Source organism: Equus asinus, chromosome 10 (assembly GCF_041296235.1).
Source record: "Equus asinus isolate D_3611 breed Donkey chromosome 10, EquAss-T2T_v2, whole genome shotgun sequence".
NCBI lineage: Eukaryota > Metazoa > Chordata > Mammalia > Perissodactyla > Equidae > Equus > Equus asinus.
The window spans coordinates 76430453-76455425 of record NC_091799.1 but is presented as its reverse complement, the minus strand read 5'-3'; the positions used below and the strand labels follow the sequence as shown (position 1 = coordinate 76455425).

Sequence of the window (24973 nt, the reverse complement as noted above, 5' to 3'; positions counted from 1 at the left end):
TCTAGATTCTTTCTTAACCTTCACAATACCTCTACAATGTAAATCCTTCCAGCAAATGTGCAACTGCAAGATAACCAACTCCAACAGAACAATTAAAATCATTCAGAAACCAGTAAGTTGCAGCAGAAATGTGATGAAATTTTATGGAACACATACCAAAAAATGAGGAAGAAATTGGCAAGAATTGGAGGGAAAGTGATAGACAAGGAACAGGGAATCAAGTAAAATTCAATTCATGAGTAACAGGGAGAAGAATATTATTCTGCCTATGAATAGAACCCTGCCAAAAAATGCAGAATAAAGAACGAAATCAATAACCAAACAATCAAGGTGTAGCTCAAGACTTTTTTCTAGTACTTGAGCATTTCATCAAATTATAAATTAATTAGAAGAAAGTATAGAGGCATAATTTCCTCTCTTTTGAAACAACAGAAGAAATCACAAAAGTATGATTGCATAAATATTCAAACCAAAATTGAGACAGGCAGGGAGGGAGAGGGTGTCATGACAGCGACTGTAAAATCACTCAAATTCACACACACACACACACACATGGAGACATTAGGAACTATGGAAACAGGCAGGGGACATGATCAGTTTGGTTTTTGAATGGAAAATTAGTACACTAGTTCCCTATTCATGGCTGCGTAAACCAAGAGAACATTTTAGGGGAATTAAAGAAGAGTCAACGTCCTAGAATAGCACTAAGAGTGATACTCCATTTTTTTACAATCTGCAGTTCCCTACTCAGAATTTAACTTGGAATCAAGTAGATGAAGAAATGTGCATAAATATGTCTATTACAGTGTCTTACGTAAGAGCACAGACAACAAGTAACCTAAATGACCCATTCCAGAGAAGAATTTAATACCTTGTTATTCCAACATAACAGACTCTCATAGGAAGACTACAGAAAAAGAAAATCTTCTTATAAACATGAAAAGAGCAAACAAAAATTATATATGCGTTTGACACTTTCCAGCTACACAAAAAATATTCACATGAAAATGATAATTTACTAAAATGAAAATAGTTATTCTACAGTGACTTTTTTTCAAATTTGACTTACTGTTCTATATTCTTTTCCATTAAAAAAATTCCAAAGGGAAGGGAAAAACAACGACGGCTGTTAGTAGGTCCACCTTTCTCAGGAGTGGGTTGAGTACCCAATTCCACTTCCACGTGAGAAGGCAACCTGTGCACAAAGCACAGACTTTGTAGTCACACAGACCTGGGTTTTGTTCCTGCATGAAGGTATTTACCAAACGTTTGACTTGGGCAAGTGAAATTACTTCAACCGTCTAGTCACTTACCTAAAAATAAGAATACCACATAGTCCATAAGGTGACTGTAAGGAATACACAAGGGAAGATTTGTAAAGCACTTTTCTATGGTGCCCGGCACAGTCAGTGCTTGATAAATAAATGCTGGCTATTACTATTTAGGGTTATTTTCCATTACTCCCACACCTATCCCCCATCCCTATCTAATCAGCCCTAAATTTTCTGGTTTAATCCCTATAAAACCAATTTTATCTCGGCTCTTTTATTTGTCCCCCTTATCCACTTAGATTCAGTAACATGTCTTTACCCAGGCACATACTAAGTGCTGAATAAATAACAGCTGTGATCTCTATGCATCAGGCTCCCATCCTCACAGCTTTGATTTCACCAACCTGTTCCACCCTCCCCACTCCCATTGCCACCAATCCTGAGATTTCTAGTTTCCAAAGTTCAACTCATTTCTTGACTTTGGTTAATCTCCAACATATTACTGCTACACATATATCCACACAGCAGCTGGCCCTGGACAGTGATTTCATCTCCTACCTAAAAACCGTGGGAACACTTGTTCCCTCATAGAAGAATGCAGAGGGAAAAATCAGGTTCATTTGACTTGCGTTTAAATCAGAGTTTTTAAACAAATACTATCTTTTAAAAATGTAAATCTAGTTGATTTGTAACACATAATTAAGCTATGCAAGTTACTAATTAATATTCGAGACACACCCAGTTTGTACACAAACAGACTGACTCTAACTCTTACCATGCTATTAGCAACACTTTACAGGTAACGGAGGGAGGAATGGGAAGATGAAATAACGTGCCCCAAGTTACACAGCTAGTGACTGGCAAAGCCAAAACATGAACCCGTCTGCTTCAAAAACGTGTGCTTTTTCCAAAAATGGTAAGTGAAATACGATAATTTTTTAAAAAAGATAATCCTCAAGAGGACGTTACATAGTATAATAATACAAATGTAAAGCCATAAGTAGTAGAAGTTGAACATATCAGAGGAATCCTTAATTTATAGTCTTGTGGTCTGAAAAAAATAATAGACTGAATTCTCCCACACTAATAAGAATTATTCTAAAAATTCCCTCATTCATTTAAGAAATAGTTACTGAGTACCCGCACCCACTCTGTGCCAAGCACTGCTACAGACCTTTTTCCCATAGGAGAAAATGGATCCAGTCAACTAAAAACCTGCCTCAGACCAATTTCAATGTTTTAAGACAAGATACCAAGAAGACATTTTATTCATTCTGTCAAACCAATTTAAAAGTTACTCAAAAATTAAAGTAATACAAGGGAGAAACGAAGAGCATAAACTAGAAGCATATAAACCACAATGGCAAGCGTACTGGCTTGAAGAGTACCCCCCACCCCAATTCCTGTCCATCGGAACCTCAGAATGTGATCTTATTTGGAAGTTGGGTCTTTGCAGATGTAATTGGTTAAGCATGTCAAGATGAAATCATCCTAGATTTAGGGTGGGCTCTCTAATGACTGGTGTCCTTACAAGAAGAGGAGAGAACATGGACATGGACACACACGGACACACACACACACACACACACACACTCTGAAGGCAGCCACGTGAAGACAAAGGCAGAGAATGGAGTTTTGCTACCACAAGCCAAGGAACACCTGGAGCCACCAGAAGCTGGATGACACAAAGACAGGTCCTCGCCTACAGCCTTCAGAGGGAGTGTGACTCTACTAAGCCTTGATTTCCGACTTCCAGCCTCCAGAACTCGGAGAGAATAGATTTCTGTTGTTGGAAGCCACCCAGTTTGCAGTACTTTGTTGCTACAGCCCTAGGAAATTGACATAATACATTTTTCCTAAAATATGATATTCTCCATTAAAACGAACAAGTTAACAAAAGTAATCTTTTTTGAAAACAGGTTTTCTAAACTGTACTACAGAGGCCCAAGAATTCTTAAACGGAACACACTCTATGTGATGACTGGGAGCCAGGCACAGGTTCCCCCTGTGTGAGCATCAGTTACTTCCCCTCACACAGTGACACAGTGGGAGTTACTTCACCCGACAGCACTTCTTGCTCCCGGGCTCCCAGGTTCTAGGTTCCAGCTCGTGTGGTTTTCTGTTTTTTGAAGTTGTGTTGCATCCTTCAGGTCTATCAAGAGTCAGCTCTTATAGCCCCCTCTCAATGTTCTAATTGGGGGATTCTAATTTTCTATGAGCTAGAAAAATCACAAAACTAAAATTATTAGAATAGATTTTCTAAAGTATGCTCTACAAAAAACTAGGACTGGAGACTCTCCACAGAAAAAGATTTCATAATCAAGGAAGTCTGGGAAAGGATGTACACTCTCCCTTTTGGAAACTCACTATGCCTGTTAACACAGCAATGGCTCTGAAAAGCCCTATAGTAAAGAAACCTGTTAAACGCTGTTTAACCTAGTATTTCCCAGTCTTAACTGGACACAGGTTTTTCCCTCCACGCTTTTCAAATAATGTCCCAACACTGATGACTCTAAAATATTTTCTCAGAGTGGGCAGTATCCCCCTAATGCTTTTCCCCCTCTTTCTTCCCAGCAAAATCTTGGTAATTTAAGGCCATCATATGATAATGTTTTCCTTAAAGGAACAGAAATATTTTCCTTGAACCCCATTACCAACATCAATATTAGAATTTCAGTAGCATAATACTGTTGAAAATATAGTGTCTTACAGTTTAGGAAACACATTATCATATTCGATCCTCACAATAAACCTATGATGCAGGTAATTATGAGGCTCTGAGAGAATGTGCCATTTGCTGAAGCAAAGCTATTAAGCGATCAGGTTGGGACAGGTCTTCTGACTCCAAGTCTTTTGACCGATGCACTCTACCCCAAAATCAATGTGCAGCAGGAGGGGAAAACGGCACAATATCAAAACCTGAACCGCCTTCTCAACACTGGGCTAAAGATTCTCCATTGACTAAACTCAGTTGCAGCCAAATTAATTGTTGCTCCATAGTCAATAAATCACTGTAGTAACGGACTGTAAATGGACTTTGTAATGTAGTAAATGGACTTTGTCAGGAATATGCATTACTAAGAAATTGCTCCCCTTTTCCAAAGCTCAAAACTTTACTTTTCAGACTGTCACTGTTTTACAGTAGTGCCAAGATGTTGCTTTTGAATGAAACGGAAGACACATATTTCTGCCAGGGAAGACCTGCAGTCACTCACAGCAAAGGTTACCAGAATTCACAGTCTCACTAGAACAGCAGATTAGTCAACTAAATATTCGCTAACAAACTGTCACTGCTTTCTAAAGGGAACTTTGTCTAACTGCAGAACATTGCAACAAATGCTCTTCTTATCAGATACGTAATCAAAGTGAAACAAGATCATACTTTGAAAGAAAGAATTTTAAATAGGAAAGAGATGCCACAAAGACAGAAATATCTACTGAAGATATTCTAATCACCTAACCATTTTGTTCTCGCTCTAAAATTAAAAGAATAAAAATCCCACTGCTAAAAGTAGAAGGTAAATAAATTAATTCTGGAAAAGGGTGAGCTTTCAAACCCATAAGTGGAAATTTGAGAAAGGTACCTTTTCTTAACAAAACATTTCAGGCATCCCAAAAGGCAAATCAAATACCCAGATCCCACCTATACCACCAACTTAAGCAACAAAACATTACAGACGCAACTGGAGCCCTGTGTGACTCCTCCCAGATCCCTTTCTCTCCCTCCAGAGGGAACTACTATGTTGAATACAGTGTTTGTCTTTCCCATGTGTACAGTAACAATGTTTCTCATGTTGATTTTTACAAATTTAATTTTATATATTCTTTTGAATACATAATACCTACACTACACAATTCAAAAGTAGAGAAGGACATACTGTGAAATTTCCCCCTGCTACCCAGTTCCCCCCGCCCCTGAACAACTAATGTAACACAGTTTCATGTGTACCTTTAGACACTCGGCACATACATAAGCAGTTACACTTAGGTACATACTTGCCCCCGCTTTTATAAACAAATGGTAGGTATACTATATACATTGTATAGTAGCTCAGGGCCAGTCTTCCTCAGGAAAAAGAGGAGGATTGGTGGCAGATGTTAGCTCAGGGCTAATCTTCCTTAAAAAAAAAAAATACACCTGGGAAATTGTTCTCTAAATTATATAAAGTCTCTTGCTTTTTTTTCCTTAACGTGTACAAAGTATATCACTGCATAGATAAAACATAATTTAACTACTAACCTATTAGAAAGATTACTTCCAATCTTTTGTATTTACAAACAATACAACAGTGAGTAACTCATTATTTCACACACGAGTATATCTGCAGGATAAATTCCTAGAAGTTGAATTGCTGTCACACTCTATAGAGGTGGTACCAATTTATACTCCCACCAGCAAGTTATGAGTGTTTTTGCATGTTTTTAAAATTTATATAAATAACATGACTGTACATATTCTTCTACTTCTGCTTTTGTGGTCTAATCTTATATACTTGAGATTCACCCATGCTATATATAGCTCTAGCTCATATACAGATTTCTAACTTAAAGAAATGTTTAAATAACTTGTATTATAATTCATTCACAAAGAGAACAGACACCTATTTACCTGAAATTGCAATTTTATGTAGAACTACTCACCAACTTAATAAACAGGTTTTATGTGTTAACAACTCATTTGCCAAAGACCATCCATGTCACTAAAGAGACTCTTCTCTTCTCTTGGAAAACTAACAAAAACTGCCATTTTTATTTACTGCAATAGTGACATGACTTTATTCATCCATGCTTTTATAACTGTTCTACCTGGGGCGGGGGGGGCGGGGGGAGGGAATACCGTGGAAATAATAAAAGATAATTCAAGCATAATCCCAAACTAATCCTAGTTGTCTATTTAAACTTTCCCCTCAAAACGTTACAATTAAGCTACCGAAGGATTTTTTTTTTCTAGCCTGTAAAAGGAAACAAAATAATTACTATGAATTTACACTCCCCTCCCCCCCAAAATTAAATTTCCCCTAAGCCCGGAATATCATATTGGGAATTTTTCTGCCTATCATCAACATCACATCTTCTATTAGATTCCTTTTCTCTGTTCAATTTACCAAGGTGTATAATTTTAAAAGCTTTATCTCCTCTAAATTGTCTCCACTGAAACATATGGCTAATCGTATTATTCATAAGAATTCTCGTCAAATTAAAGCTAGGGTAAGTTACTGCTACCACTATAGTAGCTATTTTTGCCTGCTTGTCAAGCATCTATGTCCCCCTTTCTCTCTCCTAACAATTAATACTCATTTCTGTGTAGGTAGCTACCCCATCTCCTTACACTATCCAAGCACTTCAGAAGAAGATGCACCCCCCCTACACACACACATCCAACAGTGGGCCATATTCCTCCAAGGGTAATGCCATCTCCCTTGCTAGTGCCAACTTAGGAACAAGTCTGAGCCAACTGGCATCCCCGGCCAGAGTGACTGGATGAGCCATGAGATCCATGAAGATATGCTGGAGCTTCCTTGCTCTGGAGAGAGAACCACAGAGATGTTCTTGACAGGCTGAGCTGGATTTTCTATCACTTGGGGGGAAAAGCATCCCAATTGTTTAACAACTTAAAAAATGCACTAGTTGAGCATTCTGACCAACATCAACTAAAGTATTTATGAACAAACGTAATCATACCTATGAAACCTGTGATGCTTTGACTAATATTGGCCTTTCTATATTTGGAGAGGTTGCTGACTTTGCCAGTGTGTGGTACTTCAAGAGTCACCTGCGCGGAGTGAAGGTTAAGGAACAGCAGTCACTAGAGGGATTCACGTCCCAGCCACAAGACAGATCAAATCCAGAAAATGAAAAATTTCCTCTTGCTTTCCTATCTGCCATGCCAAAAGCCATCTAGTAAATAAGAATATGGGAGCTGACTCTGTTCAGGTCTATATTAGGAGAAAGATGAGCTCCCTAATCCAGGCAGAACTCTGGGCGGGGTGAGGGCATCAAAAGTGTCATCACTATTTGGGGCACATTAATGAGCATTTCCTACAAATACTTGTAAACTAAAAGCAGTTGGTAACCACTAACAAGAGACAGCATAGCCAAAGTAAATAAATAACTTCAAGGGCACAGAAACATCTTACTGGCCTAATACAGACCCACCCTAATGGCTCTAATTAGTATCCTATTCTGGCATTTGCTTCTGACCTTACATTGTTGGCCTTGCTGATTTTCATAAGAAGGTTTAGGCAGTTGCTTGCCTGTGGGCTGGCTATACGGCAATTTTCCAGTTCTATGACTCAGAAAGGGCAAGAGAAGGAAGGGTTCTCCTCTTCCATCCCTAGATAAAATCAGAAAATGTTTATTTAGCTCTGGGACAGCAAGGTTCAGTTAATTCACCGTACAGACTTTCACAAACTCTTTTTTCTTTAAAGTCAAATATTTACCAGGAGCTTAACGTATGCAAGTCATAGTCTATCATTCATCCAAAACCAATGGGCAAGTTATTTTGATCAGTTCCATACTTCCTTCTTCTATATCCCTAATAACAGTAAAATATTTTAAAGAAAAAAAATATGTATGCCTCACAAAATCTGCAATTAAACTTTCTGTGCCAGAATTGGTGAACTGGAGACCAAGTTCGTTATTTCCAGAATACTATGTTGAAACACAAGGGTAATAGATTCTACGCTTTTCTTTAAAAAAATTAAAAAGTTCACATGATGTGCACTGAATTGTTTATTAAAATGTAAATATCCTGTGAAAATACGACTGCATTAATGAAGAAATACTATCTGGAGGCAATATCTGCACCACCTACCAGGTTTGGCACAGAGACTGCAAAACTGATCATTCAGAAACACCGAAGGGCCGGAGTCTGCATCCAGAACACAAACCCTACACCGCAAATATAGGACCGGTTTATACTCACTAACTGCTTCGAAAACAATGAGTGATCCTTCCGACGAGATGGCCTTTTTTTTTTTTTAATTCTGCAAGCTACTCCCAAAGCAGCCTAATTTGGGGGGGAACACATTATTTCACACTTGAGAGTCGGCCGGGGCAGGTAAGTCGACAGCCTCCTCCAGAGGACGGAAACACGGACAATGCCGAGCAGCGATGGGCTGGCCCCGGGCCGAGGGCTCACGGCCGGGCGCAGGGAGGCCACCCTCGCCGCTCCGGGCAGAGCCCGGCACCCCCACCCCGCGCTCGGAGCGCGCCGCGAGCCCCGGACCGCCCCACCTGGGAAAGTTCGCACCTCCGCATCCCCGCCCCGCGCCCCGACGAGCCCCTCGGGCCGCGGCGCCGTCGCCATGGCGACGCCCCCCTCACCCGCGCCCAGCCTGGGAGGGCCGCGCCGCAGTCCCGCGGCGGCCTCGGGCTCCGCTCCTGCCGGAGCCAGGACACGGACTGCCGAGCCCGGGGGACGAGGCACGCAGCGGGCGGGGGAGGATGCAGGGGTGCGGGAGGCGGAAGTCGCCCGGATCCCGGGCTGGGGCCAAGCCTTGCCCCGGGGGTGCTCACCCTTCACTTTGCCGAACGTGCCGACCCCTAGCGTGTCCCCCAGGATGTAGTGGCCGATCTTCACCCGCCCGTCGTGTTTCTGCTTCTCGGCTGTCGCCATCTTTCTCCAGGAACTGAGTCTGCGCATGGCGCCGCGGGAGGGGGCGGAGGGGGCGGGCAGGGCCGCGCCGGGGGCGGGCGGCCGGCGAGGGAGGGGGTGGGGACGCGGGAGGGGAGCCGCGCCGCCGAGACGCCACCCGGCGCCGCCCGCCCGGTCCCCGCCGCTGGCCGTCGGGCGCAGACGCTCCCCCTGGCGGGGCGGGGCGGGGTCGCTGGGAGGGGCGCCGGTACCCTCTTCCTCGCCCTGCATCCTTTCGGCCCCGGGCGCCCGCCCACCTGCGGGCGGGAGGGGGCTTCCTGGCTTGCAGAGGAGGGCGGCAGCCCCTTGGTTCCTGTCCTCTCTGGCTGAGTCTCTGCCCGCGGTAGTCTCCCTGGGTTATTCCTCCTGGGTCGAGGAGACTGCTCTCCCTGTGATTCCAAGGTGGGGAGACGGGCACTGTAGAAGCCCCCTTGGGTAGGACAGATGTGTGGCTTGTTCCTAGTACAGCGTGAATTGAAACATGGCAGGGGACAACGCCCTGCCACCGTTTCTAACCTTTTCATTTTTCCTGTTCGGATGGAATCTAGAAGCCGTTGGGAGTTGTCACTTGGATCTTTGATGGAGTTCTCCCTTCCTCCCCCACCCCCCGGCCTCGCCGCTCTTTTTTTACTTTGAGCCAGTGAGTTGCTGTTGGGCACCTCCGCAGCTCAAGTGGCGTCGTCGGTCTCTCCTCGCGCTAGATACTCCTGTGAAATTTCGTCCCCGAAGCAAGCTCTGTTGGAAGGAGCAGGTTGGGCATATCTGTGAATGTATGTGTGTTCGGGAAGTGGGATGTTATCTAGACATTTTGATGTATAGGAATTAATATTTTTAGATTATCAGTAAAATGTAGACTTTGAGCTGAAGACGAGGCTTACGGTTGCGTCAACCAAATCAATCGACAAATATTTATTTTACTTACAACGAGTAAGATTTAGTCTTATCTATAGAAATGGGATCATGTCATATCACAGGGGAGGTGAGAAAGTATGCTTATTTGTAATCGAATTTTTAAGTGAGTTTGTTACTCAATTATATTCCTCTAACATGGGCAAAATCAAGTGTCCAAAAAACCAGTTTATATGGTTTCAGTTTTGCAGTGTCATAGCATTTGGGCCAGTGTTAATGGACAAAGAGTTGGACTCTTCATGAAAATAATATTTTTAAAAAAGACTAAAAATGTTGGCGTTTCAGTCAGAGAAAGACGATCTCTATATGACTCCACTCATAGGTGGAAGTTAGTGTATTGATAAGGAGATCTGATCGGTGGTTACCAGGGAAAAGGGGGGTGGGGGGAGGGCACAAAGGGGGAAGTGGTGTACCCACAACATGACTAACAAAAATGTACAACAAATCTCGCAAGGTTGTAATCTATCATAACATTAAAAAAAAAAAAATGGCGTTTTTCTTCCCAACGAAAGTTACCCAACTCTCCTGACTTTTATAGACTTTCTATTTACGAAATCAAAATAACATGCATTAAGCACTGCTTTGCTCCAAGTGAGATACTGGAGAGGAAGAAAAAGCTTTTGAGCTTACACTTCCATCAAATAAGCAGAGAACAGTTACCACAAGCCTTGGATCAGCTCCTACTGTATTATGGACTGCACATATTTTTTCTTTTCTGCTTTATTTCCCAAACCCCCTGGTACATAGCTGTGTATCTTAGTTGCAGGTCCTTCTAGGTGTGGGATGTGGGACCCGCCTCAACGTGGCCTGACGAGCAGTGCCATGTCCACGCCCAGGATCCGAACCCTGGGCCGCCGCAGCAGAGCATGCGAACTTAACCACTCGGCCACGGAGCCGGCCCCTGCACATATTTTGAAGGGCCAAAAAAGTTAAGAAATCTTTGATTACTGAGATATGTGTGGGGCGGGCAGTGGTTGCTGTTGTAATTTTTGCTCCCTGGTTTCTTCACCTTTACCTGTTTGCCTTGTGAGTTTCTGCAGCTCAGGCTTTTTGGATCTCTACAAAGCGGAAATAGCTCTCTGGATTCTGTTAGGGAAAAAAAACCTAACTTTTGCCCCCAGAAATAGCATCTTAAATTACTTTAAATTTGCATCATGTCTAGAATTTAGCCTAGCAAGGTTCTGTTATTTCTTTTAACCTAAAAGAAAAAAGTCACAAGGTACCTCAGCTCTATATGGTGCCCGTTAAACCACAGAGCATCTTACAGGGGGGCAAACTGAAGCTGAATTTTGCAAACTCATCGCCAGTCTCTTCATGAAACTATGAAGACCCAATTAAGACAGTAATATAGGGGCCGGGCGGTGGCGCAGCGATTGAGTTCACATGTTCTGCTTCAGCGGCCTGGTGTTCGCCAGTTTGGATACCCGGTGTGGACATGGCACCTCTTGGCAAGCCATGCTGTGGCAGGCATCCCACATATAAAGTGGAGGAAGATGGGCACGGATGTTAGCTCAGCGCCAATCTTCCTCAGCAAAAAGAGGAGGATTGGCAGCAGACGTCAGCTCAGGGCTAATCTTCCTCAGAAAAACAAAAACAAACAAAAGTAATATGAACATTTTTTAGCAGAAACATCAGTTTGTTTCTGCTTTGGTGTTATTTTAGATTATAATTTTACTTAATAAATATTCATTAAATGCCACTAGTCACTCAAAAGCATTGTTGCAGAAATAAAACCTAGAATCATAGATCAAAGAATTGAATAGGAACTTAGAGGTTTTCTTATCCAATCTTCCATAGTCTCTGTTTTAGCAGCTTTTATTTTTTCCTTAAGTTGAGTTAAAAAGTGAATTCAATTAACAATGTCTAAGAAAGTGAATAGTAAGCCTCCTTTATTCCTTTGCTTTTTCTCTTTCCTTCATTTCTTTTTAGAAGTTTTTCTCACATTTTTTCCCACCGGCATTCTTCCAGTATAGAAGTGAAGATAGGTAAACTGTGGCTTACACCCAGTTTCTGGTCCCTTCAGTTGTAACTCTACCGCTATCTTAGCAAAGTATATTGGAATATAAGTAAGCAGGAGTGACTTTACAGAAGTAACCTTGAATCCACTCTAGTTTGAGAGAGGGGCTAAAAGTAAATTCTTTTTGTTTTTTGAGCAAGATTAGCCCTGAGCTAACTACTGCCAGTCCTCCTCTTTCTGCTGAGGAAGTCTGGCCCTGAGCTACCATCCGTGCCCATCTTCCTCTACTTTATATGTGGGACGCCCACCACAGCATGGCGTGCCAAGCGGTGCCATGTCCGCACCCAGGATCCGAACCAGCGAACCCCACACCACTGAGAAGCGGAACGTGCGAACTTAACTGCTGCGCCACTGGGCCAGCCTCTAAAAGCAAATTCTTTTCCAACTTCAGTACTTCAGCTTTTATTAGTACAAATACATTACAGTAAACCTCAGCACTGATGTAGACATACCAGGATGACCCAACATGGTGGTGGATAACCTCCAGTCTCCTGGACGAGCTCAGTAGTTAGTTGTGAGGGGCTTCCTCTGTAGCCCTTCAGAAATTCTAAGGGAGTGGGGTGCTCTTAGTCTTTTCTTCTTGAGGCCGTCATAGTGTTGGTAGACCCTCCACTGTCAGGTGGATATTACACTTCCTTATTGTCTATCTCTAAATATGGTGGTCAGAACTAAACACCTGAAGTACTATGGTGCTATAAATGCAGCCTAATATTTCCTTAGCTTAGTTGTAGTTACATTGTAACTAATATTCAATATTTATTAAACAACAACCAGGTAGGTATTAGGCAGTTTGCAGGACTCTGAGGACTCAAAGAACAAAAGAACACGGTATCTGCCTTTGAGTGGTAAAGTAATGTGATAGGTGCTATAATAAAAACATATATATGGTCCTAAAAGGGCATCATGAGAGGAGGATATAATCTTTATCTGTGGGGGTCCACAAAGACTTGAACTTGAATATATTTAAAGGAGTATTAAGAGATGGTGTTTTCTACTCAAAGAAAAAGGTGGCTTGGGGGATGGAGGAATTTGGGGAAAGCATCCCAAATGCTCTGCCCGGGTGAGGGATGAGCATATGCAGAATCACAGCTTTAGCTTTTTAGGGAAAAGCAAGTGGTTACAGGGGTTGAAATCTGATTGCACAGAGGGACTTGTTAGAAGAAACGAGAGGTAAACAGGACTAAATCCTGGAAGGACTCACATGTGCTTCTCAATTTGGACATATTATCTTATAGAGATCCTCCATGGGAGGGTGTGAAGTAGATGCATTTTACAAATACATTCTTTACCAAGGAAATTGATACCTATGGGTGCCTTTGGGGAGGGCAACTGGGTGACTCAGAGTCAGGTGCAAGGGAGAGACTTTCCCCTGGGTATCCTTTTGTAACTTCTTGGTTTTGAACCTTATGCATTTATTACAGAGTTGAAAAAATTAACTGTTAGAAAAATTTTTTACACTCTGACTTTAGTGTGGAGGATAGATTGAGTGGTGAAACAGGAGGCTTGCAATCATCTTGTGAAGAAATGATGAGACGGGCACCATGCATGCAAAGGGAAAACTCAAGACCTATTTAGAAGTGGAATTAGTGAGGTATAGAGATTGGTGTAGACAGAGAGGAAAAGGAAGGAATCTTGATTACCTCCCAAGTTTCTGGAGTGATTATTGGGGGATGGGGAATGGAGATTCATAGAAATAGTGAATTCTGTTTGTAACATTAAGGCATCTAAGAGACATTCAGGTAAAGAGACCCAGGATAGACTGGCAATATGGGTCTATTACTCCAAAGAAAGGTCAGTCTAGAGGTACAAATTGGGTGTCATCACAAACAAATGGCAGATGAAGCAGGGCAGTGAGTATGGATGAGATCTCCTCAGTTTGTAGAGTCAAGGGATCCAAGAACCGAAAACTTACTGAGAGAGTTTGGATAAAAGAAGATCCGGGAGCAGTGTAAGCCTATGGAAGAGAAAGAAAGGCAGTCAGTTTATATCAGAAAAAAAAATTATATTAGAAGCTCCCCAGGAAGTTACAGTGATTAAAATTAGTTTGTGGATAATTGTCTCCTGTTTAACGAGGGTGGATGATTCCTAACTCCGGGTTTGAAATCTTTTTAGGTTAAAATGTTTGCAACCCCCTCATGATGATGAATTTTAAGCTTCAATTACCCTTGTAGAAATAGGCCCAGAACTGTTTTTTAGAGAAAGTCTTAGCACTGTTCACAAGGACTCCCTTGACCCATGTCTTGGTAGATGTGGTTGGTTGGTCCTGGTTAGGTTCCTTCCTGTTGACAAGAAAATGTCAGTCTCGCCCACCTCTCAGGTGACTTGCTGAGTATCAGGCATGTGGATCAATCTGTGATCAGCAGCACAAAGTATATTCGTTCACCAGAAAGTGTGGCTCTCAACTCCTTGCTGCCCTATTCTAATCAGTTAAGGGAAATAATATCCTTGGATAGATGCTTGAAGGATAGACTGATAGTCTAATTGTACCCTTGGATCACTTGAGACTATCAGAGACAGAGGTAATTGGACTATCCTGTTCCTAGTCACTGTTAGAACTTGTTTTTACTCAATTTGGTAATACAAGGGGCTGGTAAACATGGACGCTTTGAATAGGCTAATAATTTGGTTCTGCATTCAGACTAGTAATATGGTCCCCTTCAAAACAATATTCTCGGCTCAACATTTATTTCAGTGGAAAGGCAGAGAAAGAGGACTGTTGGAGCCGTGTCCCAGGGAACAAAGACCCTGTGGTTACTAGACCTTAACTTCTTAGCCAGCAGTTAACACACCATCGAAGTGTGCATTTTGTGGAGTGGGGAGGTCTTATCCCACCCCGGGTGATTTATCAAAGTAGTTCTCTTAAGCCACATCCTTCTGAGAAGAACTCGGTAAGTAAAAATCCCAGGCATGCTTTGGCCCCCAGGATGTGTAGCATCCCTTGTAGACTGGCTCCTGTGCAGCTGCCCAGCTGAGCCTCCTCTCGTCTGCTGCTGCTGTCCTCTGTCCTCAGTGCAGGAGTGGACTCAGGGAGGCTCTAAGAAACAGACATGCAAAGCGTCCTTACTTCAGCCGACCCCACTTTACAGCCTACCTCTAACAAAGATATACTTGCTAAAGGCGTGCACATTAGTATTCTAACCTCATCCCTGGATTTATCGTATCTTCCGTACTCTGAGTTCTTTATTTCCTCATTTATTCATTATTTACTTTGCTGGGTATTATTACTCTCTAGACTTCCCAGATGCCTTTTTTAGGAGACTTTATTTTTTATAACGGCTTTAGATTTACAGAAAAAAGTGTGAAGATAGTACAGGGTTCTCATATACTCACACTCAGTTTCCCCTATTATCAACACCTTACATTATGTGGTACATTCGTTACAATTAATGAAAAAAATGAACCAATATTGATATGTTGTCATTAACTAAAGTCCATACTTCATTTCAATTCCTTTAGTTTTTCCCTAGTGTCATTTTTCTGTCTTGGGGTCCCATCCAGGACACCGCGTTACATTTAGTTGTCATGTCTCCTTAAGCTCCTCTTGGCTGTGACAATTTCTCAGATTTTCCTTGTTTTTGAGGACCTTGACAGGATGGAGGTGTATTGGTCAGGTATTTTGTGGAATGGCCCTCTGTTGGAATTTATGTTTTCTCATGGCTAGACTGGTGTGTCATGGGATTTGGGCAGGAAGAACGCAGACAATGGTCCATTTTAATCTCCTCATATCAAGGATTCTTATTATCCACCTGATTTATCGCTGTTGATGTTGACCCTGATTACCTGGCTAAGGTTGTGTTTGTCAAGTTTCTCTGCCTTACAGTGACTCTTTTTTTCCTCCTTCCTGCAGTGTAGTCTTTGGAAGGAAGTGCCTAGACATGGCCCACCCTTAAGGATTGGGGAGTTATGCTCCCCGCTCCTTTAGGGTTGGTTATCTATATTAATTATTTGGAATTCTTCACAGATTTGTCTTTCCTCTCCCATTTATTTATTTGGTCAGTCATTTATTTATAGCAGTATGGACTCATGAATATTTACTTTATACCCTGGGTTATGATCCAGTACTCCTTCATTTTGTTGCTTAAATCATTCCAACTTTGGTCATTGGGCGCTCTTTCAGTTGGCTCCTGTATCCCTTTGACATACGTCCATCAATGTAGTTTTTATTGTTTGTTTGTTTGTGTAGCACTTCCTTACTTTCTGGTGTTACAAAATATTCCAGGCTCATCCTGTATACTTCCTGCCCCCGTCCTAGGATCAGCCATTTCTCCAAGGTGTCCTGGTTGGTTTTATTGGAGAGTGGTCTTAGAAACCAAGATTTGGTTCTCAGAGTGTCTTTGCTTCTAGACCCTCTCAGCTGACAGAACAAGGAAATATATGTGTGTATACTAACTAATAAATATACCCATATCTCTAAATATTTCTGTATGTGGAACCACCCCATCTATATTAAGCTAAACAGGGCTTCATACTGATCCATGCAACCAACTCTAATCTATTACCTCATGCATCATTCTAGCCTCTTCCCTTTGCTTATCTGTAAACTCCCACTCCGACAGTGAGAAACCTAGCTTCCATTATCTAACATCCATTTACTTAATTGCTCAATTCGAGTATACATGTAGGGAAGCATCAGGATTGTTAACCTTCCTCCTGTGGATATCAATTTTATTAACTTACGTCTAGTACTGGTGTGCAGTTCCTTTTATCTTTTGTCTTACAGACTCTACTCATTTCCAAGTGGTAATCTTGGACTCCCTATTTCCTCAGGTAAGTACCTATTCCCTCTACCCTCTTCAGTGAGGCCGTTTCCTACCATACACATAGATTATGTTGTCACAATCACTCCTACTCACCTTGTTGGTGAGGGAGAAATTCCCTCCCCAGGGTTATGGGGATGGCCAAACACACAACACCCAACACAGGACAGATATATTGACAGCAGTCTTTTGGTCACATAAAGTCAAGCCTAGGGGAAGAGTGCAACACACTATTCAGGACCACACGAGGGATGCACTTAGGAACAAGTGAACAACCAGAGGCTTTGGAAGGCAGGCTTTGTAGTATCAAGAGGGTGAGGTGCCCACTTGTTCCTGTGAAGAATGTGATTAGTTTTTTGAAGAATTCCACAAACTGGAGGGGAGCTGAAACCCACTACTCAGGCATTAGCACTAACTGTGCCTGGCCCTTTGGGAAGGAAGGTTGTTTGGCTGGAGGGACTTATGTATAGGAGAAGAAGGGGGAGGGGAACTTACAGTTAGGCCATTTGAGGCCCCCCTTTATCAGACGTCAAAGCAACCTATACTGTTGAGCCTTAATATTAGGCCTTACACCACATACTCCCAAAAGATTTTGTAAAATTTGCCTGCCTTAAGGTTCACTCTGTGCTGTGAAGTTCTGTGGGTTTTGACCACTGTACGATGTCATGTATCCACTATTACGGTATCATACAGAATATTTTTATCACCCTAGAAAATCCCCTGTGCTTCACATATTCAACCCTTCTCCTCTTTTTCATGACTCTCTCATTTTCCTTTTTCAGAATGTCATATAATTGGAATCCTGCAGCATGTAGTCCTTTCACACTGGCTTCTTTTCCTTAGCAATATCCATTTAATGTTCATTTGAATCTCTTCTGTCACCCTTAAATGCTTTTGAAGCAAGGAAAATATAACATTTAAAAATTTAAGGAAGATTAGTCTCCATTCTAAAATATTTTCTTCCAATATTTTTAAATATTTTATACTTTTTAAAAGAATCTTGGGGCCAGCCCCGTGGCCGAGTGGTTAAGTTCATGCGCTCCACTTTGGCAGCCCAGGGTTTCGCCAGTTTGAATCCTGGGCGCCGACATGGCACTGCTTGTCAAGCCATGCTGAGGCAGCATCCCACGTGCCACAACTAGAAGGACCCACAACTAAAATATACAACTATGTACTGGGGTGCTTTGAGGAGAAAAAGGAAAAATAATAAAATTTTTATTCAAAAAAAAGAAAAATCTTATGATGGTACAGCTTTGTTAAAAGTTATGTTAAATGTATCAAAAGGATATACTCTGAAGAACTGAGCTGTTATGTAGCTTTGGTAGTTTCCTCAATAACTAATAAATTATATAAGTAAGAAAAGGATTAAAGATCTGATTTTTGTCTTTTTCAGTAAGGAATATTATTCTTACATATGTAACCAGTACATGAAATGACTAATTTAATTCTCATATTCTTTATTATTTCTCTTCCATAGGGTAAAACCCAATTAAATTCAAGTATATTGTGAAATGTAGAGCTTTTAATTTCAGAAATTAAGTTGGCTTTATAGAGGAATTTAATTTTCTTTGTGTTAGGAATTTGTTCTACATCTGGTATATTTTATTTTTACTGAAATGGTTCTAGATTACTTGAGTCTGAAATTTTAACTTGGAGAATCTTCTAGGTGTCTTATTGGATCACGTACATTATAATTAACCTTTACTAAAAGACTTTTTTCTGGAATTAATACTTTGTCATGTTTTTGACTTGCTTAGATTTCTATGTACTTATCATAAATTAAACCCAAACTTTCTACCAATTGTCTAAAATGTTCTCTCAAGACATCGAAATGCATGAGGCTTATAATATGCAGAAAGTGTTAATACTTTGTTATATTTTTTGTTTGCTTAGTTTTCCATGTACTTATCATTGATTCAACCTAAACTTCCATCAATTGTCTAAAATCTCTCAAGACACTGAAACATGTAATGTGCATTATCAGTTTGATCCTGAACACGACTCTTGTAGAGCTTTCTTAGCTGCTTGAGTCATTTGCCTTCTAGACCGTTTCAGAGTTTTCACCCAAGAATCTGCCTTCGCCACCGTCCTGGAGATTCCCTTTACCTCTCTTTTAAGTTAGATTTATTGTTTCCTGTAATCATGGTTTCCCATTTTTTGTTTTTGTTTTTATCCTTGGTTTTGGTGGGACATATCCAGCTAGTAGTTTTATGAAAAACACTCAACGTGGCTTGCTGAGTGGTGTGTATGTCCACACCCAGGATCCGAACCGGCGAACCCTGGGCCACCAAAGTGGAGCACATGAACTTAACCACTACACCACCAGGTCAGCCCCAAAATTCATTTTTTCAGGTGTCTAGTTCAATGAGCTTTGAAAAATATTTACAGCTGTGTAACTACTACCACAATCAAGATATAGAATACCTCTATCACCCCGAAAAATTCCCTTGCACCCTTTTGATTTCTGTCCACATAATTTTGCCTTTTTCAGAATATCATATACAGAAAACTACACGGTATATAGCCTTTTGTATCCAGCTCCTTTCACTTTGCACAACCCTTTTGAGATTCATCCATGTGAATGTTGTTGCATGTGTCAGTAGCTTATTGCTTTTTATTGCTTAATAGTATTCCATTGTATGAATATGCCAAAATTTATTTATCCATTCTCTAGTTATGATGTTTGGGTTGTTTCTGGTTCTTGGAGTAGGAATAGCCTGTTACAAACATTCATATGTAAGTCTTTGCATTCTCATTACTTGAATAAATACTCGAGTGAAATCCTGGAGTTTTATAGTAGGTATGTATTTAACTTTATAAGAAACAGCCAAATTGTTTTCCAAGGTGGCTGTATCATTTTGCATTTCTACCACCAATGAATGAGCATTCCAGTTGTTCCTCATTAGCACTTGGTATTGCCAATTTTTATTTATTTTTTATTTTAGCTACTCTAGCAGATGTGTAGTGCTTTGTCAGCTATGTCATTGTGGTTTTAATGTGCCTTTCCCTGATGACTAAAGATGTTGAGCATCTTTTCATGTGTTTGTTTGCCATGCATATTTATTCTTTGGTGAACTATCTGTTCAAATCTTTTGCCCATTTTAAAAACTGGGCAATTTGGGGGCCAGCCCAGTGGCATAGTGGTTAAGTTTGTGAGCTCCACTTTGGTGGCCCAGGGTTCCCGGGTTCCGATCCCGGGTGCGGACCTACATACCGCTCATCAAGCCATGCTGTGGTGGTGTACCACATCCAAAATAGAGGAAGATTGGCATAAATGTTAGCTCAGGAAGAGTCTTCCTCAAGCAAAAAGAGGAAGACTGGCAACAGATGTTAGCTCAGGGCCAATCTTCCTCACAAAGCAAAAAAGAAAAGAGTAAACTGGACAATTGTTTTTTTAATTAAGTTCTTCTGAATACAAGTCATTTATCATATATGTTTTCATATATTTTCTCCAAGCCTGTGTCTTGTCTTTTTATTTCCTTAATTATGTCTTTTGAATAACAGAAATATTTAGTTTTCGTTTGCTTTTTTTTCTGAGGAAGATTTGCCCTGAGCCAAGACCTGTTGCCAATCTGCCTCTTTTTGCTTGAGGAAGATTGGCCCTGAGCTAACATCTGTGCCATCTTCCTCTGTTTTGTATGTTGTTTGCCACCACAGCATGGCTGCCAATGAGTGGTATAGGTCCGCACCTGGGAACCAAACCCAGGTTTGCAGAGAGCACCAATCTTAACCACTAGGCTGTGGGGCCAGCTTCCTATTTAGTTTTTATGAAATCCAGCTTACCAATTATTTCTTTTATAGATTGTGCTTTTTATGCCATATCTAAGAAAACTTTGCCTAACACAGGGTCACAGAGATTTTCTGTTTTTCTCATGGAATTTTATAATTTTAGGCTTTACATTTAGGCTTTTGATGCATCTTGACTTCATAGTGCAAGACAAGCTTTGAGATATTTTTATTTAGAAACTTTTTTGGTATATGGATGTTCAGTTGTTCCAGGGCTATTTGTTGAAAAGACTCCTCTTTCTCCATTGACTTATCTTGGGACCTTTGTTAAAAATCAATTTACCATATAATTGTGGATGTGTTTCTGGAATCTGTTATGTTCTATTGATTTATATCTACTCTTACACCAATACTACAGTATCTTGACTACTATAACTTTTTAACAGCTCTATTACTATTCCATTTAAGGACATATTGCAGTTTATTTAACTCAGCCTCTACTTATGGGATTTAGTTGTTTCTATTTTTTTATATGACAAATAATGCAACAAATGCCCTTGGGCATGTAACTTTGTGCCCTTGTGAGAGTGCTTGTGTAGGATCCATGTTTAGAATTGAGAATACTGGGTCAATGTTTCCCCATGTTTTCCCCTAGTAATTGGGTCTAGTTTCAGGTCCATACCCACATAGGTCAGCTTATGGTGTAATTAACTAGGCTGTGGGTGGCTAGTTCTAAGGTACTGTGTCTGATCTTAAACCTCGCCATTTAGCCTACTAGCTCTGTGTTAAAGCAAAGATTTCCCACTTTCTTTTTGGTTAGTTCATGTGATCTATAGAAAGGTGCTTCCTGTTGAACTCAAAAATAAGAGTACTCTTTCAGAGTTAGAGAAAGTTATTTGTCAGGCCAACAGGAACATTCTGCTTATTTGACAGTTACATTTTGGATCAACTGGCAAGCTTATTTTCAAATGATTCTTATTATCTATGGGTGGATTAATTAGTTTGCTGTTTAACCACAGAGGCAGGTGAAGTGCATGGAGTGGTGGTGAAGTTGAGTAGATGGAGAAAGTCTGACCTTGAGATTGAACCTGAGCCCACGTAGTAGGCATCTCAGGACCATGCCTTCTCTGCTCCCTCTGCCTTTCAACCTAATCCCCACCAAGTAGCTGCTGAGCCTCAAGTAGAGATAATCTCCAAATGGTTAACCCCACCCCTACCTGGATAATACGAGTTGACTGTAATTTTGTCTTAAACATGATATCGGCTTATCCATGACCACTCTCCCCTTTTCCAAACCCTTCTTGGTTCACTGATGTATTCCCAATGCCTAGGTCAGTGCCTGGCACATAGACAGTGTTCAGTTTACATTTGTAGATAGAATGTTCTTAAAAATAAGTTTATTGACTATTCATCCATCTTGATGACTTGGTTAATATGAACTTCACTTGAGAGAGAAACCACCCTCATTTGCTCTAATCAAATCAAATTTCTGAGCCTACAGTGCTATAGAGTCTGTAACATATAGCACAGACCATTGACCGTGGTGAATTCACCAAGATGCATATTGTCTTATAGGGTTTTGTCTTCCTGCTATTAACACAGTGATATCCATTATCCAGGGAATGATACCTATAAAGAAATAATAAAGATTGCTAATATTTATCAAACTCTGGGGCCAGCCCCGTGGCCAAGTGGTAAAGTTTGCATGCTCTGCTTTGGCAGCCCAGGGTTTCACCAGTTCGGATCCTGGGCATGGACATGGCACCACTCATCAGGCCACACTGAGGCGGCATCCCACATGCCACAACTAGAAGGACCCACAACTAAAATACGCAACTATGTACTGGCAGAATTTGGGGAGAAAAAGCAGAAAAAAAAAAACAGAAAGAAGACTGGCAACACTTGTTAGCTTAGGTGCCAATATTTAAAAAAAAAAAAAAAAAAAAACATTTCTCAAACTCTTACCGTGTGCCAGGCATGCTGAACACCTTACATGCACCATCTCATTTTGTTCTCATAGCAACACTTCACAACAAACATTATGAGGTAGGTACAACTTTTCTACTATTTTACAGGTAAAAAACTGGGCTTAAATTAACTGACCTAAAAGCTATAATTTTTGCGTGTTTTGATTTTACCTTACATGGTGAATGAAGCCACATTTTTAATGAAGGTAACTTTACCAAATGATCATTCATCCCCAAAACATTAAACTTTTTATTGTCTACAGGGTAACCACCAGTCACACGTAGCTACTGAGCATTTGAAATGTGACTAGTCTGAACTGAGATGTTCTGAAAGTGTAAAATACACACTGTATTTTGAAGACTTATGAAAAAAGAATGTAAAATATCTCAATCATTTCTGTACTGATTGCATGGTAAATGATAATACATTGGACATATTGTTTAAATAAAATATTATTAAAATTAGCTTCACTTTTTTTAAATATAGCTACTAGAAAATTTAAAACTACATATGTGGTTTGCACTTGTGGCTCACATTATATTTCTATTAGACAAGGCTTGTCTAGCATATTTTACAGACATTTATATTGGCCAGGTCAGCACAGATTTTACTCAGGTTGAATCTGACAAAGAGCTCTAAGCTGTATTAAATTGATTCTTGGGGCTGGACCACTGGCATAGTGGTTAACTTTGCATGCTCCACTTTGGCAGCCTGGGGTTCATGGGTTTGGATGCTGGGCATGGCCTTTACGCACCGCTCACTGAGCCATGCTGTGGTGGCATCCCACATTCAAAATAGAGGAAGACTGGCACAGATGTTAGCTCAGGGACAATCTTCCTCAAGCAAAAAAAAAAAAAAAAAGATTCTTGGTAAACTTCAGAAAGAGGCCTATGATTTCTCCAAGGTCAAGCTCCTACAGTATGAGGGTCTTTCCCAATGCCAGGCCGCTGCAGTGTGGGTGGCTTCCCCTGTGCCAGGTTTCTGCCATGTATACCAGCCAGAGGCAACTAATGAGTAAATGCTTCCCCCATAGCCCTTCAGGCAGCTTCACAGCAGAATGCTATTGGGCAAGGGACCTCCCCATGAATGTCTTCCCAACTGGCATCCCTATGGTGGCCTTCCAGCAAGTCCAGAAGCACGACACTCCAGCATTCAGTGAGCTATGCTGCTGCACCTTCCCTGGCATCTGGATCTCAGCTCCAGGCATGGGGAGGCCTCTTTGGGTGCTCTATCTCAGCTCTAGTGTTAGCGGCTGCTCCTTATTTCTGCTCTTCTTATATTCTAGAACTCTCTTTAACTTTTACTAGCCAATCCCTCTTTACCCTAATCTCTTACATTAAACTTTTCCTGTTCAAGTTACTGCGAGGTTTCTGTCTCCTCAATGAACCCTGACTAATATACCAACTATTTTTATTGGATGTTTTTATTCTCTACATGTTATTTTTGGTATTTATGTAATGAATTACCATGTTGCAGTCCAATAACTGAAGCTTTCTTATTTTGCAAAGACTAACTGCCTGTCTATGCTTGCATCTACACAGATTTTAGCACTGGTCTAAACTTAAGACATTAAAAAACACCAGAAGGCAGAATGTGATCCTGTCTTTAAATCTGCCTCAAGTTTATCTACTGAAACTTTTAAGAGTTGTCTCTTTGATGAATATGAAACTTATTCAAAATTTTAAACTGTTCACAAATGTAAAACCATTGAGGATTTCACTCCATAATGTATTCTCTCATAGGGCTTTTTGTGGGGGAGGGATCAGGAAAGGACAAATTTGCCCTGATCAGATGATTGGAAAACGGCTTGCCTTAACCTTTTTTTTTTTTTTTTCCTTTTTCTCCCCAAAGCCCCCAGGTACACAGTTGTATATTCTTCGCCGTGGGTCCCTCTAGTTGTGGCATGTGGGACACCACCCCACCGTGGTTCGATGAGCCGTGCCATGTCCACGCCCAGGATTCGAACCAACGAAACACTGGGCCGCCTGCAGCGGAGCGCAAGAACCCAACTACTCAGCCACGGGGCCAGCCCCCTTGCCTTAACCTTTTAAACAAGTTAATCCAATGCTAAAATTCTGTGTGTGAATAGTATCTTAGACCTCTGTCCTTCATGATGTATGATTAGCACTGTGGTTCCACACCCAGGCCGTAGATGGGTAAGGATTCTATTCAATGAAGGCAGATTTACCGCAAAAGTATTCTCACATTGTATACTATCTTTATTAAAGGAATGCATTCCAACAACACTCACCGTTGTCAGACTCTTTATTACCAGAGAAAGGAAATGTATACCTTTAACAAATCATCTCTCTGTGCCTTAGTTTTCTCCTCTCCAAAGTAAAGGAGTTGTGTTACACCATCTCCCGTCTCTTGCAACTCTAAAAGCACTGTGCCGTGCTGCGCTACCTCACAGGGCTCCGTCCCCAGGTTTCTCTCCCTGGAGCCATCCCTAATTGGACAGTTCTTCCCTCTGAGGCTTCCTGCTTCCTGTCTCTCTCCTCCCTTGGGGAGCTGCTTCTCCTCTGAGGACTGCTCCCGTTACACACGAACCACGGACAGTTTCTGCCCTGACCACCACACTTTCTCCACTCTGAGGTTGCTCAACCATATACTCCCAACCCTCCCTTTCTCCCATTTGCCCAAGATGGTTGTGTTCCTGAAATAATCCCAGCTGCTTCCTCCTCAGCCA

At 41.2% G+C, this 24973-nt stretch overlaps 2 protein-coding genes across 10 annotated transcripts in view; one reads left to right on the top strand and one right to left on the bottom strand.

Annotated features, from left to right (window-relative positions):
• PRKAA1 (protein kinase AMP-activated catalytic subunit alpha 1) overlaps window positions 1-9138 on the bottom strand; it is a 32421-nt gene extending 23283 nt beyond the window's left edge. Inside the window, exons 1-3 of one of the 9 annotated variants that reach the window (XM_070519720.1) lie at window positions 8790-9021; window positions 7473-7605; window positions 6954-7044 (exon numbers count right to left, since the gene is read on the bottom strand). Coding sequence is in view for 1 of the 9 variants with exons in the window: in XM_014831232.3 (XP_014686718.3) it covers window positions 8790-9138 (349 nt within the window). In the remaining 8 variants the exon portion in view is untranslated. Of the gene's footprint in view, window positions 1-6953; window positions 7045-7472; window positions 7606-8196; window positions 8276-8597; window positions 8690-8789 lie in introns of those variants that run through there. The other 8 variants (XM_070519726.1, XM_070519724.1, XM_070519723.1 and 5 more) reach the window with 8 other exon arrangements.
• On the top strand, window positions 8915-24530 carry LOC139046426 (uncharacterized). The gene is made up of 5 exons (XM_070519709.1): window positions 8915-9309; window positions 16554-16600; window positions 18790-18916; window positions 23318-23439; window positions 24136-24530. The coding sequence occupies exons 1-5, from the start codon at window positions 8915-8917 to the stop codon at window positions 24333-24335; spliced, it is 891 nt and encodes a 296-aa protein (XP_070375810.1). The 3' UTR covers window positions 24336-24530.
• The last annotated feature ends 443 nt before the right edge of the window (window positions 24531-24973 follow it).